The 15,431-nt window shown below is 42.6% G+C and overlaps 1 protein-coding gene across 3 annotated transcripts in view; it reads right to left on the reverse strand.

The window, feature by feature from the left end:
- The window catches only part of PRKAR1B (protein kinase cAMP-dependent type I regulatory subunit beta), a 98,111-nt gene extending 83,726 nt beyond the window's left edge, over window positions 1-14,385 (reverse strand). The window contains exons 1-3 of one of the 3 annotated variants that reach the window (XM_068422331.1): window positions 14,310-14,385; window positions 13,007-13,210; window positions 87-257 (exon numbers count right to left, since the gene is read on the reverse strand). In XM_068422331.1, the coding sequence (XP_068278432.1) occupies window positions 87-257; window positions 13,007-13,183 (348 nt within the window). In that variant the 5' untranslated portion in view covers window positions 13,184-13,210; window positions 14,310-14,385. Of the gene's footprint in view, window positions 1-86; window positions 258-13,006; window positions 13,211-14,069; window positions 14,276-14,309 lie in introns of those variants that run through there. The other 2 variants (XM_068422332.1, XM_068422333.1) reach the window with 2 other exon arrangements.
- Between the last annotated feature and the right edge of the window lie 1,046 nt (window positions 14,386-15,431).

Consider the following 15,431-nt stretch of genomic DNA (forward strand, 5'->3'; position numbering starts at 1 on the left):
TGACCCATGAGTCCAAATTATGAGCAAAATATGAGTCACTCGATTGTCCTGTTCATCTCGGAATCAGACAGGCGGTAACACATTACCTTTCTGACGTAAGAAACAGCATCTTCCTCAGTGTACACTTCTGCACTGACCCCCCCTCTCCTGCGTCGGGCTTTTACCACTGGGTTGGGAGGAGGAGGGGAAATCTCATCATCATGAGAATCAGACTGCGAACTGGATTTCTGCCGAGCCAGTATTTGTTTGCATTCTTCCTGCAAGGCAAAAAGCGACAATGAAACATCTCTTACCTAACTTGCTAACTTGCTGGTTACACTAGATTCATTCTGTTTTTACAACTATCAACAACCCCTTCACTTCTACGTTTGAATGACTGTCAATTTACATGCGTGTACTGCTGAAAGAAAATTAAAAATTTAATGTGAGCAGCATGAAGGACTGATGCTAACTATAATGTGTGTATCATCACTCCAAGACTTGACCTGTTCAACTCTTTCTTACATGTAATGGAAACCAATGTATTATAAACTGCAGACATATCTTTGCAGCTAATCCTGGCTGAGAAAGCAAAACAAGCCTCTTTTGCTTACTCTCGAACATCACAGCTGTTATTTCCTCAGTTGGCTCATACATATCTTTGTCTCTTGTACAGAGAACATATCAGAATTCACACATCAATATATTAGAATAGGTTTCATCATCTTGCTCTGCTTTGCAGGCTTACTATCACCAGAAAGAACAAAGATGCTCCTTACTCCAGAATTTCTGCCATATAACAGATTTACAATCAATGGGACTACTTCCAAGCAAATAAGATCCGAGGTAGGCTCCAGAGGACTATGAAAAAGTATGGCTGGCCTAGCACCAGCTGGCCAAAGGGAGGTTATTCTCCAAATTTCATGCTCATGGAACAGAGAATAAAATACAAAAGGAAATCCCTGAAGAGATAGTAACAAGAGCAGGAAACAGTATAGAAAACCTTCAAGAAAGAATGTCAAAGTTGCAAGACTGTCAATTCATACACGGAATTATTTGACTTCTAAGGAATTGAGACAAACAAGATTAGCCATAATTATAGTATTTTCCCAGAGCCCTATCTCCTATTCTTCAGCTTCTTGGGATTCAAGGGAAAGCACACAGGAGTAAAATTGCCTTTGCATCATACATGTCTATCAGCCAAAGGAATGGGGCCCTGTCTGCTCATTCCCAGCCCACCTCCTTGCCTTCTGGTACCACCTCAGCCTGGCATCCTGCTCACGACACACCACGCTGCCTTTGCTACCTCTTCAGTGCCTTCTTAGCTGGTTCCTTCTAGTCTTCACTGACCCTGCCTGAGGCAGGAGAGAACTAGAGATGGGATGGACCATATGTCCTGTCCTCAGCTTGTCTGCCAGAGGAAACCGAAGGGTGCATGCAGGAGAGATACGAGCACTGTAAGGAGGCAAGCCGTCTTGTGCAGCAGTAGTCCAGTAATTTTATTTGCTGTCACCTATTATGTTGCCGTAGGCATAACCCGCACCCTGATAAGTCTCAGGGTTATGTTGATCGGCATACATGTAGCCAGCTATCATCCAACGACTCCCTGAACAACTCCAGTATATTTGAGACAATTCAGATTACCAGCCTTGCAGGCTACCCAAAAGAAAATGCAGTAATGCTGAGGTCCCTGCACACCCCCTAAAACCAACGTTCCTTTGACAGGGATGCCAGAACCTGGCCTCTGTCTTACATAGTTAATTTCCAATGAGACTTTCCAATCAGAGCTAATACATGGAGTAAGTTGAGGAGGGAGGATCTGAGATGTGGCAGATTACCAACATAGCCAGTTGGTCTCCTTGACAGAGGAAATGAGTTATAGTTAACTCATCAGGTATGACACCAGAAAAGAGCGGTACAAAAAACTGGCACAAGTTCATAATTTTTAAGCTTGCAAGAAAAACAGATGATTAATCTATGTTTTGCCATTGATGTTTACAAATGTCTGACAAATCCAGTCGTGCCACTTGTCTTTTCTGGTCTTATTCCAGTTTCTGTCCTCACCACCACTGACATTGCCTCTCTCATTAACCTAAGGAGCCTTTGACACCAATCTTTGATGTACTATTGCTACTTGAAATAAATAACTAAATAGTATTTCCCATGCTGCATAATTCAAAGTAACAAGTCACACATTCTTGTTTTGACTAAGGGACTACTGAAATATTTAAGAGACAAGCACAGAGATAAAATGTAGAGGGCTAGCTGAAGACCTGACTTTTCAAGGTCCTGACCTGCCTCAGAAAGTGCCAAGTTCTTTCTGAGATCAATATTTTTTTAAATTGTGATTACAACACCACAACTTCTGGGCCATAACACAGTTGAACTCAGTGCTGTAACCAAAAAACAGAAAAAAAACTGATTTCAGATGTATTAAATCCTTTCTGAAACTTTTTCATTTCCAATTCAAATTTCAAATAGCAGCACTGGATATGTAAAAAATGACTCAGCTAGATTTTCCTATCGTGTAAGAACTGCAAGTCCTGTTTAAGCACTCTCTCAACTTCTTCCCTACTCCTCTCTGACTGTCTCTAGCTTCCTTAACTACAATTATGCACTTGTACAAACACAAATATTTAAAATACAAATATGTGTGCTACATATTATCATTATATTTAATATCTAGTCATCAAAACCAAACCTATAACTGAAGAATTTCAGATAATATTACTGGCTATTGCAGCTTATGTATCTCTTTAATAGTGTTAATGTTCTCTGTTTATATTAAATGAACACAACCAAATGCACCTTCTTTTTAAGCTTAACTGAAAGTTAATGAAGACCTTTCTGGACAGTAAGCAGCTGAAAGTATACTAAAAGGTAACCACAACAAGAAGGCAGTCAGGTAACTAATGGTATGCAGCACTTACACAGTTCTTTTTATACATAGCATATTTACTCATAGAGAAGAGTAGTAGTTTGCCCCATTTGAATATCAAATACACACTTCTTCTTCAGTACACATTGTATAAAAGGCACTTCCAACGAATTAACAAATAATATCTCCTCTGCCCCAGCACAGATTTATACACGAAAGAAAGCTCAGTGAGATAAAATTAATATCACAAAGCATGCTCTTAAACCCAAATACCTTTTAAAGCCAAAAAGATATTAAAGGATTATAAAAGTGAGTTACCATATGATTCATTTTAAAAGGAAGTCTCTTCGCTACAAACTCCTTTTATATAAACAGCAGATAGTTGACTGGCTGGCTTTTCCATATGCCGCTATTTGTAGTCTAGGTAGGATTTCCATTACTGAACTAAAGAGTGCCTTTTGAAAATAAAAGCGTACGCTCTGTCCTGGGTTAAGCTTTCAAAAAGCTGTCTTCCATATATCCTGGGGTAAAACTGCACAAATACAGCAAATATTTTAAAGGAGGAATGGGCTCTCTGAAGAATAGTTCTTCAAACACTGATCTTCAGACACAGCTTGATGTGAACGCTTGTGCAGAACTCACTTTCAAGTAAACACCTCACCATCTTTTGTTGTCATGACAACAAGCGATCTCACTCTCTATTTGGATGGCACAGATAATTCACAATCATACTGCCCAATTATGTCCACCTTAAAATGAGAAAACACATGGAAGGCACAACTGTAAAACAGTACAATTGCCTTTGAGTAAGCCCCAGTGAGCATCCTGTTCCTCCTTTCACACCAGTATCTGCACTGGCTTCAGTGGAGATGCTCCTGACTTGTAGGACATGTAGGGTCTGATCCAGTTATCCACAGTTCAGTGCCACTGTGGGTGACCTTGCTTGGCTTTCAGCTGCCAGCTGAGGAGGACACGAGTCTTATGCTGTCCTGTGTCACACCTACCAGCCCCAGTGGATATCGCACATAATTTAGGGAGTCTTAAATGGCAGTAGGGGACCATGTATGTGCCGCTGACTGAAGCCTCCAGCATCACTGCCACAGTCCAATACAACGATATATTAACACACCCCAAATCTTTAAACCAACATTGCTGTGTGACAATAACACCCTATTTCATATATACATAACCTAATCCTAGTTCTATTGAAACCATGTTGCAAGTGACCAAAAGCCTAGCTAAAGTTGTGAACAAAAGTCTTTCCATGTGTTTCTGGGGGAGATGGATGGTGAAACTGGAATACCATTACCGACTTCATTGATAATAAACTGAAAAGGAAAGAAAATATACCATCGTTGTCTCAAATTAAAAGAAAGAACAAATAAATACAACTGCAGTGACCCATTTATCTTTTGAATGGCCACCTTCAGCTAAGACATCTGTGCTACAACAGGCTGAGGTATAAAACACAGGAATTCAGCATGCTGTCCTCAGCATATGGGATCATCGCTTTTCCTGACTAATGTTTCCACGAGTTTTTAACAAGTTTAAACACCGCAAGTGAAGCAGCCACAATGCCGAGACGGTTTTTAGGTTTACCCTTCCTTTCAGACCTCTGCTGAAGAACACACACACTTCCTGACACAGAAGCTTTCTTCTCTATCAGCCAGACCATTTCCAAACAGAAATTCGCTTCCAGTAGCTCCTCTCCCAGTCTCTCCTTTCAGGTTTTGTCACCACCTGGAAACTCAGATGTTTCAGCTGAAGGAAGGACAGCACCTAAGGAGGCTCCAAATCACGGTGCAGCTTTAGAACAACATCCCAAGGAGACTTTTAAAAGCAAGTCAGCCGTTCGGTATCACTGCTCACTATCTCTGCTCTGCCTCCTACAATTTATTCATTGCATTCAAAAGCAACAACACAAAGTACACTCTAAATAAATGGGGTTTTTTCCTCAAGCGCACTCATAGAGTTCTCTGACTGACAGACCTGGAATCTGCTTTCTATTTATCCACAGAAAATGTGCAGGATAGTTCATGCGCATGTAACTAATCTCTCTTTGCACTGGCATTGACCCAGAGGAGATGCTCTCAATACAGGAAGGTTTCTAACACTGCCCCATCACTCCCGGATGCTGACACGATGATTTATAGCAACTAATAAAGGCCAAAGGCAAAGCACTCTGCTTTGTTGGAAGCACAGGACTGACTGATGCCATCACTGAAAGTGGGAGAAATTTGGGAGGTCTTAATGTCCTTTCCAGTCTTGTCATTGCCACGATGGACAACTCCACTATGGTCATGATCATTTAGCCTTGTAATCGGAGACTTTTCACACAATCCCAGCTATTGTTCCACTGCCTTCCTGATGTGAAATGCCACCTTTTCTTCTACAGGATCACTAAGAAATATCTTTAACATCCACCCCTCCTACTAACGTATTTAGCCACTCCATAGTTATCCACTGCTTTTGATTACCACTACTGCATCCTCGGTGTCCTCTCTGCATCTCAGTTCCTTCCCAATTTCCAATCTAGGCAAAATTCTCCAGCCAAAAATCCGCCTACTCTTCTGCTGCTCTGACTGCATCTTTCACTTTCTTGAGTCCCTTTACTGGCATCCTTTTACCTCCTAAAACATGTTGACACTTCTTGTCTTCCCTTCCAGTGTCTTGCAGTATCTCAACCCATCACCACCTCTTCCCTACTTTCTTACATATGCCTCACAGTAAGTGAGGTTATGTTTAAAAGCACAGACCATATTTTTGAGACTTAAAAGCTTATATAACCAGAGAACCACAGCCAGCACTTCTGATTTTTAAAATCCAGCCAAATAACAACGTATGCATACATACGTATAAGAAGAAACATGCCCACATAAAAGCTCTATTTCTACTAGACAAATATAATTTAAACTGAAATGCTAAATATTATGCCATATTTTTCAGCAACAATCAGAACACCTAAGTCACTCCGAAGTCTTTAATCACTGGATACGTAACACCAAAGCTGCTTATTTATTTTTTATTCCAGTCTTCTAACACAGCAGACCTTTAACCCAAAAGAAACGCCACCAACCTCAGTGAGGCTTACACGTAACAGGCTGAAATGGACCATCAGAGCATAGGAAGAGATAGCTGATAATTGAGATTATCAACAAAGAGGGAATCATAAATGCTGCTATGCCATTTTGCTCTTTAAAATAGTTCTATTGTGTAGGCCCACTTAACATTTAGAAGCATACTGATGCCCTTAGGTCAAATGTACTGTTGACAGCAAGGTTGGTTATTGAAAATCTTGTGTTCCCTCAGTCATTTTGAGTGGAAATTGTCTCTAAAACATTTCTACATTTTCTACTCCTCCATAAAATTCTACTCAATTTATTCTCTTTTCTAAGAAATTACCTGATGTTAATACAAACACGAAAATATGTGTGCTGGGCTGCCCACCTTAAATATACACTCAGGTTTTTTTTCTCTCTTTCATCCTCCTCCCTTCCACATGCATTTCATTTTTGAAACCCAAAACAATCCGTGTGCTCTGAGTGCCTTCATTGGTACAGGGGTATTAAGGCTAGACAGCAACTTGACTTACATGCTCGGTCAAGAATCCATGTGTTCCCCTTAACCCTTCAGTGGGATGCTAACAACTCATTAAGTATTTTTTTCTTCACAATTTGCCAATAAAACCAAGATAAAATAGTTATGGACATGTTTTTAGAGTTTCCCATAGCTCACTTTCTCAGTTCCCTAGTGTCTTGCCCAGGGGTGATGGAGCTGGCGGGCTGAGCTCCCAGGAGCTGCAGAACCTCAACAGCTTGAGCTTACAAAGCTGTCAGGGTACAGCTCCAACACAGGCTGCCAAGCAAGACCTCAGCAGAGCACACCGGAAAGCAATCAATTCCCCGGCCTACAGCATTTCAAAATCTAAGGTCCTTTTCTTGATTGAAACGAAGTCAAATCTCAAATAATCTTAAATCTGCTATGAAAACTGCAGTTCTCCACCCTATCTTACCGGTGTCCAGTCAGACAGTCTCAATCCTCAATCCTATGTGTCTAATTAAAATTAATTCATGCAGCATTAAAAATGTATTTAAAAATAAGGAGTCATCTTTTTCTGCATTTAGGAGAATGTTAATGAGGAACTACTCGAAAACTAACTGAAAAACAGGAGCAAAACCAAAATTCATTGTCATACTGGAAATCTGGTTTGATTTGTATCAGTTTTTACATAGTCTTTCTCCTTGCTATCATTCCTATTCAGCACGCCCCTCAGTCTAAAATAATTACTGTGGGGAGATAGAAAAGGCTTAACTACCTCTGCTCCTCAAGTCCTTTTCTACAACTGAAAGAGAATAAAAGGAAATAATTTTAAAGATAATTTAGTGCCTTCCAGAAAAGCTACTGCCTCGCCTTGGCTAAGCGATCAGTTGTAATGGAAAAGGTCGGGAGCTGTCAGAGTGTCTTGCCCAATGCTCTGACAACTGCAGAACACAGAGAATGAGCAGGAATTGCAGGAGTATGGCCTCAAAATGCTCACATCCCTGAATCTGGAGGTTTACCTTGTCCAAGGCGAGTTCCTATGTAGTTGGAGCAACCTCTCAAAAGATTAGTGAAGGATTTGCCGAGCTGCAGACAAGCAGGAGGGTAGGTACTCGGCCAGTTCTGCAGCCACGGACTCCAAAACAGACAGGACTTAAGCCCGGGCAAACTCTTTTTCAAAAATTGGTTAGTAAAACAAGGCTTGAGGTCCCCTACATCTGTTTGGGAGCCTATAAAAGGCTGCAGTCAGCTGGAGGCAAGTACGTCTATGTACCTGTTCCTAGCTGTAAAGGCTTGTTAGTATCAAGAGCCTTCCCAAAGTCTGTTGTGATCTAGTGAAATCTGCCATCAGACAGCGCCTGACCCAGCACCATTTTTAACTTTACACGTATTTGGCAAGGTATTTCATTCATGTGTTTAAAGCTAAGTATGAACTTGTTTCTTTAAAGCCACTTAGATGCTTAAAGATTAACATGGATTAAGTATCCTGATGAATGTAAAACATGATAGCTTGAGATGTGAAACAAAGATGACATCCAGACAGACTTCCCTTCTCGTTCCATCACTGCGCTCCATTTTTGCTAGTTTTTGACTTTGAGACTGGGAAAGCTGCTCGCACTTGTAGACACACAAAACAAACAGGGAGCTCAGCGACGCTCTAACGTGTTCTGCACAAGCTTGTAAAGGCACAGCTTCACTTATAACCAATTTTATTTCTTAGGAAAAAACTTTTTTTCTCTTTCTGCTCTTATCCCCTTCATCCTCCACCCTTCCCTAAACCTCCTGCATTTAGGAAAGATTGCTTGAGGAGTCTTAAAAATTCACCTAGTTTTTCCTTTACCTATTCCAATAAAACTGTCACCTCTCATAACACTGCCTGTGGCTGACCACAGCAATCACAGAGGTCCGCCCTGAGATGATTTCCATCCAGCTCTCTCCAGTACTGATATCAGAGGAGTGGCAGGAGCAGAGGCTGCCCAAGCCTACTCAGAACCACTGTCACACAGCAAGGGCACCCAGTGCTTCCACCATTACCTTGCTATCAGCGTCTCAGGTAGCTCAGGTATGTTCCCACATGCTTTAGCAACATTTCTGACCTCCAAGCAGACACCACCCAACTGCTTTGCAAGCTTCAAAAGATACAGAAATATTTGCCGTATTAGTCTTTATCAAACTGCTTAGTTACTGCATTTTTTCGATCATTTTTCCTCCGTAGAATTTTCCTTCCAACCCATAACCTCTCTCCAGCTTATCTTAAAGGAATGAGTTATACTTAGCATAATCACCTGTACTTACAAGAAATAATTTCATTATTTTGGCCAGGTTCTGGTGGAAGTTATTGATTGAAAAATTTCTTGTTGTGACAAAATGTAAATACTGGGAGAGACTACTGTTGCAGAAGAAAAGTCTGATGCTCAGCTTCTGATGCTCAAATACCTTTGGTCCTGAAACTCTTTATGACAAATAAATAAACTGTGTTTTACTAACCATGAATTAATTTGTAGTTTACTACACACTTTCTTTTCAGTGCTAGTTTACAGCAAACCCGTCACACAAATGCCTTTATTTTTCTGACCAGGTGCAATACTCTCTAATATCACCAGGTGGAGGTACGCAGATAATCTCATTTTTCTTTATTTAATTACGGACGGTAGAGTCCAGGTTTTTCTAAAACTCTCTTTTTGGACGGTGCCTTAAGACATGCAGCATCAGCCTGAGTCCATAAAACCACTGCCAATTCACAGCAATCCAAGACAGTAAGTTCAGTATGTGCAAGACAGTAGTTCTTGTATGTACACAGGGCAATGGAAGGGACCAGAAGAGAGCTCAGATCCAGAAGGTATCAGCAAAGACCACCTGGCTCAGCCGGCAAAGCTACTGCTCTGAAATATACTGCATGCAAAATAGCTTCAGCAGAGTACTTGGTAATGCCTAAACATATCCTCCAGGTTCCTGCTGCTTCCCCTTCTTTTGTGCCATTTTCTCCCTTAGTTCTACTTTTCATTACAATTTTTTTCTGCTGAACAACAGTCTAGCTTAGCCTGGCAAGACAACTCCACCTTTGATCATATAATCATGGCACTAAACAGCCTGACACTAATGAAAGTTTTGCAGTCTTAGCATAGCTGTAAATACAAGGTTTTGCCTGTAACTCCTTAGTAATTAACTTTTTTACATAAGGTAAGAAATGGAGATAAAAGATGGGTTCCCTGTTTTTTCTGCTATGCCTTCTTTAGTCTTCAAGTAAATAGGACCTAATCACAGCTGTTAAAATAATGCCACAGTTTCTTAGCTAGCATCTATTCCCCCGCTCTAAAAAAGCCAATTAATACCCCTACAGGAAAGGTTTTCCTCACCCCATCCACCACCAAGATGTTCTATACAGTCACAGGGAAATATAAAACAAATTATTCAAAAGAAAACATTACATAATTTTTAAAATCTCAGCTATCTAAACTGTTTTCAACTCTTTTCTGTGCTCAATGGAATGTTAGAGATTTTTACAAAGTAACTGTTAACGTGATCACAGTACTTGTCATCTTGAAGTTTGTAGGTCACAGCATATGAAAAGTGACTTGCAAACTTCAGAATACAGAAACTGGGCTGATTCCCAGCAATTACTGGCATCTTAAGACAAGCAGGTCCTGCCAGTATTAAGTGAACAGAAAAATATCTATTAAAGTTCTCCTACAAGTATTTTCAGAGTTATGTTTTTTAATATTGTGCTTGATACAAACAAGCTGCAAACAAAAAAGGCATCAGGCATTTCTTTCTAACCTTGGCACTTCTCCAGCTGAAAACGACTGCAGAGTCAAACATCAAACCGTACTCTCTAGCACTTTAGTCTTAAGTATTTATTCATGTTCTCACTTTACAGCCCTCTCAGGCCATGTCTACACTGTGAAATAAAAAATGGCTCAGCCATGGACCTGAATAGTAGCCCAAGACAGTCCACATCCCTCAACTATTAGCTCATTCCCTGGCTCTGTTCTGAGCAGCTCGTACTGACTCCTGCCAAAACAAACCTGCTCCTAGACGTGTTAGTCCTAAGAATGATATCTGGGGCCAGTTAGTGTCGTGGGGTCGGGGGTTAGTCCCTGGACCTTCTTCCTGTAGCAGTACAGATGTAGGCTGAAGGCAATGGACCTAACTCTGATCTCATCAGAAGCAAAGTGAAAAGCATTTATGATCTAGTCTTATCTTGCATATGACAACAAATCTTGGTTTTTTGAGCTGATTTTATGAGATGTAGTTAAGAATTAGAAAAATGAAATAAACTTTTGTATTCACCTCTGAGGCAGCTGCAGTACACTGATGTGGATCAAGCTCCACACATTTTCCACAACCTCCTTTTTTAGCCACTTGAAAAATATCCCACACTTCATCTCTAAACTGTTCACATCATTTTTTTTTGACAGATACATTGTTATTCTACCGCTCTCTTAAGTGGAACACGTTGTCTGTTTTAATGAGTTTGGAAAATAAACCCGAAATACCACACTTTGGTGGAAAAATGCATGACTTTGTTTAGAAAATCGTGCTTAAACCCAAAGATTTTCACTTCTCTCCCTACAAAGGACCAAAATTAAATAGCAAACGTGCCATATCAGTGTATTGCTCATTCACATACAAAAATCTGTATTGCTAAATTCACAATTCAATTAAGATTATTCAGAGTACCTATATATGACGTGTATTCTAAAAACAGGCTAAAACTTATTGAAATGATTTCTCAATCTTTACCAGCCTTCCTTCAACTGTTATTATGCAACTGGTGAAGTCAAAATATTATCCGACAGCAGAAAATCCTCCACACTGCAATTCATCTCACGGAAGTCCTCAGAAGTGATTGGGCAAGGAAGTCAGACTGCTGTAGGAACAAGAATTACAGTGCTGGAAACCTCCAGAAGCATCCTAAAGCCTTAAGGTTAAGCAGGCTTAACTCCCAGGTTGCTCTACAGAGTCGGTGGCAAGATTGCTTCCTTCCATATTAAGCATGATATTCACTGAATTTGATACCTTGATACAGGTCGTTTCTAAATAATCTCCTTTCGTTTTGCAACAAGTGATATCCATCAGCTTCTGTGTTTGCATCCTGATCGATATCCTGTTACAGAATTCTGGTATCTGCTGTTCTTTGAGAAATAATAGGAGATTATGCAAAAAAAATAGATAAATACTCAAGGGTAGGAACTGCCTTCCTGTCTCAATTCTGCATACTGTGTTTAGGTGAATAAAGCCAAACTCCCCCAGTACAATTCAAGTAACTCCACTAGCTATGGAGAATATTCTACAATACTACAGCATATTTTAACATTTTTTTGCAAAAATGGTGTTTATTTTTCTAGACAGGGAGTCCGGAATTGCACACATTAAGATGGATAACAATTCATAACACAATCAAGGAAATTCAACAGATTTCACCCTCTTCGAATGGGTCTTGGTTCTCAGAAGTTTAGAATATGTAGAACTAAAGGATTTTTTAAAAAATAATAGGCATTACAATTAAAAAACATCTTGTACATTCTACCCCCCTCAATGTTCCAGGCATTCTTACTGGGCTTCCACCAAAACGCAATGTTTGCATTTTTTTAAAGCTATACATATTTGGCATATACTCTCCTATATAAAAATGCATCTGAAAAGCAGACAATGAGATGTATAAAATGCTTGTATCTCCTGTAATATATCAGCTTTATGTATTATTCACTAGTTATTACTGTTCTTGCTCTGTCCTTACAAAATTCTGTCTCTAGAAGGAAAAAACTACATAAAACTCATATCTTAAGCCTACAAACTTTAGATGTTTCCTTCCAACAAAGCGAATAATCCTCTTCTTAAACTAAGCATATGAATAAAGTCTCTGGCAGACTGACGACTTGTATAACCAACAACTTGCAGTCCTGTGCTCCCATTTATTTCTGGAGAAATCCCATCCCCAGAGAAAAGATCTGCTCACACAACATGCTGTTCCTGCAAAAGACACCCATAGGCTTTAGTAAGAATTTGTCTGAGAATGTTTTAAAATGTTTCCCCCTCTACACTGCTTTTGAAGACAGTCACGGTATATGAAGTCTCTCTGAACGCATCTCTTGTTGGAGGATCCTGGGATAAGCAAAGCAGATGGGTGAGAGCAGTAAAATTAAATGGCAAACTGTTCAATGATTTTCAGAACTTGCTGGTTCCCTGATTTTGTTCAGTTTTAGGGGAAGGGAAAACCATATCACCTGACCCTGGAATAAACAGGGAACAGCATCTTTTGCTCTCGCAGGCAGGTTCTACGCATGGGTTCTTCCCATGACAGTTCAGGACACCAGGTATCATAACACAAAGTATGCTCGTAACGATTTGGGTCATTTTTAACAAGTGCAGTTTGATGAGAAATTATAATCTTGGTATTATGCAGAAAAAAATCTATACAATAGCCAATATTATAGTAGACATCAGCAAATAAAGACTTGGGTTTTTTCTTCTAAGAGCCTGGTTTTTAAAAGTAGCCTGATAATTTAAAATTTAAAAGGTAAAATGTACCAAAATATTTGAAATTTTTTAAACAATCTTTTTCAGTTTAAAAATGGAAAATTATAAGTCACACGAAAAATTACTGACCTTTTCTAATTTTTCAAAGTGTTCTCTGAGGAACTTCATGGGTCGGTCTGGCTTTGCTATGCAAAGGTTTACAATGCACTCTTTTAAAATCTGTTGGATGTTGTGCTTCTGAACATAGAGTTCACATCCCTTCAGGCTCTCATCTTCTTCCACATTGCAGGAAGAGGCAGCAGCCATCTTCAGGCTTGTAAACAGAAAACAGACCTAGGTAAGAAAATGGTGCAAGAAAGAGAGAAGACACAGTTCCCAAATCCTTTGTCAGAGAGATCTGGAGGAGCAAAGACATTTTAATATTCCCTGTTGTCAGTTCCAAGAGCCATCGATTCTGAACATTTTCACGTTCAGGGGCTGTACATGAAATGCTGAACCGTCTCATCTTTGTACGATCAACATACCGGTAAGTACAAAAAGAGCATTTTAACTCCCAGACAGTGGTCACCCTTTGGAAATAATGGTGCAATTAATCATACAAGGCCATGAGTTTCAAAGACAGCTATTAAATGACAGCGTAAAGCCTTGCTTTTCTATTCCCTTGGGGACTCCCTCCCAGTCACCAGCAACCCAGGCTTCTGCAATAGAAGGATTTTTGGTAAATTTTAACATCTCCCACTTTCACAGCGAATGACCCTGCCCGGTCCCGGGGGAGATGGGGAGGAGAGGGCAGAGCCGCCCAAGGGAAGTTTGGTAGCTGGGGGGAAACAACCCCAAACCCCTCTTTATTTCCCCCACCGAGCAAACGACGCTCCATCACAAACCACAAACAGCGAGGGCAGCTCTTACGTCGGCCTCCGAGCCGCCCCTGCCGGGACGCTGGAAGGCCGGGGAGGGCAGAGGCCGAGCGGGGCGGTGGGGAGCGGGCCCCGGGACAGGCCCCGGGAGGCGGGAGGGCGCCGAGGAGGCGCCCCCGGGCCCGGCCGGGCGTCCCCCGGCGCCCGGGGCAGCGCATCCCCCGGGCCCGGGCTGGCGGATCGGCCCTTCCCTGCCTCCCCGCGCCGGGCTCCGCGCCCGGCTGCGCTCGGCCGGGAGCGCGGGGCCGCGGGGGCTGGAGAGGGCCGGTAAATACCTGGGTGGCTGGAACCGGCTGAGCGGCGGCGGCTCCTCTCCCTCCCCGGCGATGGAGGCGGAGGAAGGGGCTCTCCGGCCGCTCTCCGCAATGCAGCCGCCGCTATCGCCTCCTCCCCTCACTGCCCGGGTCCGCGGGGCGCCGCGGGGACCCTCCTCCCACACCCCGCCGCTCCCGCACAAAGGCTCCGGCCCCGCCGCCGCTCGCCCGCCCGCAGGAAGTCCCGCCGCCGTCACTCACCGCCGGGCGCGGCCTACCCGCCGCCTCCGCGGGAGAGGCGGCACGGCACGGCACGGCACGGCACGGCCCCGACCCCGACACGCACCGCACGGCCTGGCTGCGCCGGACCCTGCCCGACCCGCACCGCACGGCCTGGCTGCCCTGCGCCGCCACTCTGAGGACAGACTGGCCACAAGGGACATTGGCCTGGCCACAAAGGATGTGCCTCGCTACGAAGGACAGCCTGGACACGAACGGTGGCCTGGCCATGAAGAATGGGCATGGCTACAAAGGATGGGCTGGCCATGAGGACAATAGCCTGGCCATGGAGGATGGCCTAGCCACAAAGGACTGCCTGGACATGAAAGGTGGCCTGGCCATGAAGGATGATGGGCTGGCCACAAAGGACAATAGTCTGGCCAGGAAGGACAGGCTGCTGAGTTGGCGCAGGAGCGTGGCAGCCCCAGCGCTCTCTCTGGCACATGAGGCCAGGCCTGTTGCACCCCACAGCTCTGGAAGGGCTGGGAAGGGCGGCTCAGCAGCTTGGTCACTTGGGTGTTTTAAAGCAAAGCCATCACACCCAGGAGCACCTCTCTTCAAGGCCCGTGAGGAGTGTGGTCGGAGGTGGGACTCGGCCACAGGCCAGCGCCTTTGCTGGGCCAGGTGCCAGCACACACTGTCAGTAATACTCCAATGTACGTTCATATTTCCTCTGTTCCCACGGAATTCACGCTTGTGGTTCCCACAGAATAAAGGGTGAATAAGGACCCCAAAGGTTCAAAGTCAAGCTAGGAGCAGCATAACAAGAGAATAGACTCCTTGGTGGTAAATACAAGGCTATTTAAAGGGTAATTTGAATTAGTTCTGTAGTTTATTGCAGTTTAAATCAAGTATGATTAGTCAAGAAAAAGACCCTGACGACCCTTTTGGTTTGATGTGTGTTGATTGCACAGTCACCAGAACAGCACACAAAGCGTTACATTGTGTAAGGCGCATGTAAGTACAATATGAACATGATACATATACACATTAACTAATACAAACAAATACTAAAAATTGTCTTAATGTCGTTACAGAAACCGGTGACTTACTGCCACTGCAGTATAGATCCCTCTAGAGAAAAAAAAAAAACGAAGGGAAAAG

This window comes from Nyctibius grandis, chromosome Z, assembly GCF_013368605.1.
Source record: "Nyctibius grandis isolate bNycGra1 chromosome Z, bNycGra1.pri, whole genome shotgun sequence".
Lineage (NCBI taxonomy): Eukaryota > Metazoa > Chordata > Aves > Nyctibiiformes > Nyctibiidae > Nyctibius > Nyctibius grandis.